At 35.6% G+C, this 2,185-nt stretch overlaps 1 protein-coding gene across 1 annotated transcript in view; it reads right to left on the reverse strand.

The window, feature by feature from the left end:
• Positions 1 to 453: 453 nt before the first annotated feature.
• PAPD4 (PAP associated domain containing 4) overlaps positions 454 to 2,185 on the reverse strand; it is a 58,788-nt gene continuing 57,056 nt past the window's right edge. Inside the window, exon 15 of the mRNA XM_009884291.1 lies at positions 454 to 583. Within this exon, the coding sequence (XP_009882593.1) occupies positions 454 to 583 (130 nt within the window). The remainder of the gene's footprint in view (positions 584 to 2,185) is intronic.

The following is a 2,185-nucleotide window of genomic DNA, read 5'->3' on the forward strand; positions in this document are numbered from 1 at the left end:
AGTTACACCTGGGGAGTTACTCGGGAGTTTTCCATTGTTAGAGACGATGAGACAAACAGGCTTGTCCCTGAGCAGTTGGGGAAAACTACCATCGAGACTTTACATTTCTGATTATAAATGTAGCTTATCAGAAGTCCATAAACTTGAGAGAAAAAAAATGCAAAAAGATTCTTTTGAAAGACACAGGCCATTGTGGTTACAGATCTTGGCTTGAATTAACAAGGTCGCTGAGTTGGCGGGTCAACGTTTACAGAGTTGCATGGAGGTGCCACAATTCTTTTAACTGAAGCGGTTTCAAACACAGAGCAGTAATTTAAGCTGTGAGATATGCTGACACCTTCAGTGATGCCATGCAAACTCGTAAGAGATAGACATGGATAAAGTTTTGTGCCTCACATCCAGCTCACTTGAAATACATTCTTGCCAGGTTTGAACACATACGTCCCTTTTTAGTTACCCTAGGTTGGGAAGTTTTACATACTCCAGACAGATAGCCAGCACTCTTTTTAGAAAAAGAGAAGCCCTCCTCTCTCCGCAGAATCCATCTCGGGCTTGTAAGGCATCTTTGAATCCAGACATCATCCTGTATTAAAAACTTGTGCTTGCATTTTACAAAAAGCAGATCAAAGTGAATGTTTCATTGAGACCAACTCTACCATCTTATAAAGAGGAAGGGCAGTGAGGGGGAACATACACATGGAGGGAGAACATTTTAGTGGATTTCTGGAGTCAGATCAAAACTGCAAGACTGTTAAAAATTGCAGAAGGAAGCTGTTTTAAGAAGCAAGCCAAAATCTTATGTAGACTAGATCATGATGAAGTGTGTATTAAGTAACCTCACATCAGGCAAATAGTTTACAGTTTCTAGAACTTCTAAATTGTAAAACTAGAAATAAATTAGAAGTTAAAAGTTTGCCCAAGAAGAGATAATAATTGCTATTTTACACAGTTATAAGGGTTTTCACAATCTTGTTATTAACGGCAATAGTTGAAACTTTTGCCTGTACACAGACGCAGTGCGGAACAGCCATACAGAAGTTTATGATTTGCAACAGGGGCCTTACCTTTACAATGTATTTCCTTTTCTACTTGACTATAGGAAGTATTTTAAATATGCAGTACAAAATAACATCAGCTGGAAAAATAAGCTGTATCTTCCGTATATAAATTTTATTCCACTGGACACCATACAAAATATTAAACTTAAAAAAATGAGAATATGAATTTGACATTAATGGTAAGTACAGTTTTAACAATGAATTGGTCTTCAATAACAAGTATAGGAGAGGCACAAATTGTGCTACAGCAGGTCTAGAAGAGGGTTCACAACTTTATTTTGGAAAAGCTAAATTTTTCAGGATTACTTATTTAAATTCAATTTACAATAACTGACCAATTTACAAATATTTACACAAAATTAAAACAGAAGTGTAGCTCTTTGTAGCAGTGGTAAGGTTGTGGGGTGTTTTGTTTTGTTTTTCTTTTCTTTTTTCTGCCCCTCGCCCCCTTTTTTCCCCCCAAAGCACACATCACTACTACTTCAAATATGCAAAAGGAAAAATTAAAAAGTACCTTGCCTACTCTGTGAATATGAAGCATTTATGTATATTGATTTGTCCGTTTTTATTTCATCTTCTTTGTAGCAGAACTGTTGCTTGAAAATTCCAGTTTAGATTACAGTTCTTGATATCTAGAACACTGCCAACCATAATCTAGCTTAATTTTAAAAAAATGTTTTGTTGTTCCATGTAAAAGGGAAATAAAACTGGAAAGTGCTAAGTTGAGCAAAAGTGCTTACTGCGATTAAACAGATGTAAAGCATGGGCTGTCTGTTCATCAAGAAGTGGGTACTGTGAGCAATGCCTCAAGCACATAGTCAGACTAGCATATTGTTCAGCTCTGAATGTCTTTATTTCATGGTTAAATGCGTCTAAATTAATGATTACACAGATTATGGAAACAACAAGTCAGTATATCCCCATACTTTCCTTAAAATGGATTTATTCTTGTGGTTTCCTGCTTGAGTTTCTTCTAGAAGTCAACACGCAAGCTTTTCAGGAAACATATATTTGAATGAACAGCTGTACTAACAAATGTCAATTATAAAATATGCCATCTTTCTTATAAACATTTCCTTAACAAAAGTTTGCAGAGAAAAACATGTCATAAAAAAAATGGTGTAACT

This window comes from Charadrius vociferus, unplaced genomic scaffold, assembly GCF_000708025.1.
Source record: "Charadrius vociferus isolate BGI_N301 unplaced genomic scaffold, ASM70802v2 scaffold183, whole genome shotgun sequence".
Taxonomy (NCBI): domain Eukaryota; kingdom Metazoa; phylum Chordata; class Aves; order Charadriiformes; family Charadriidae; genus Charadrius; species Charadrius vociferus.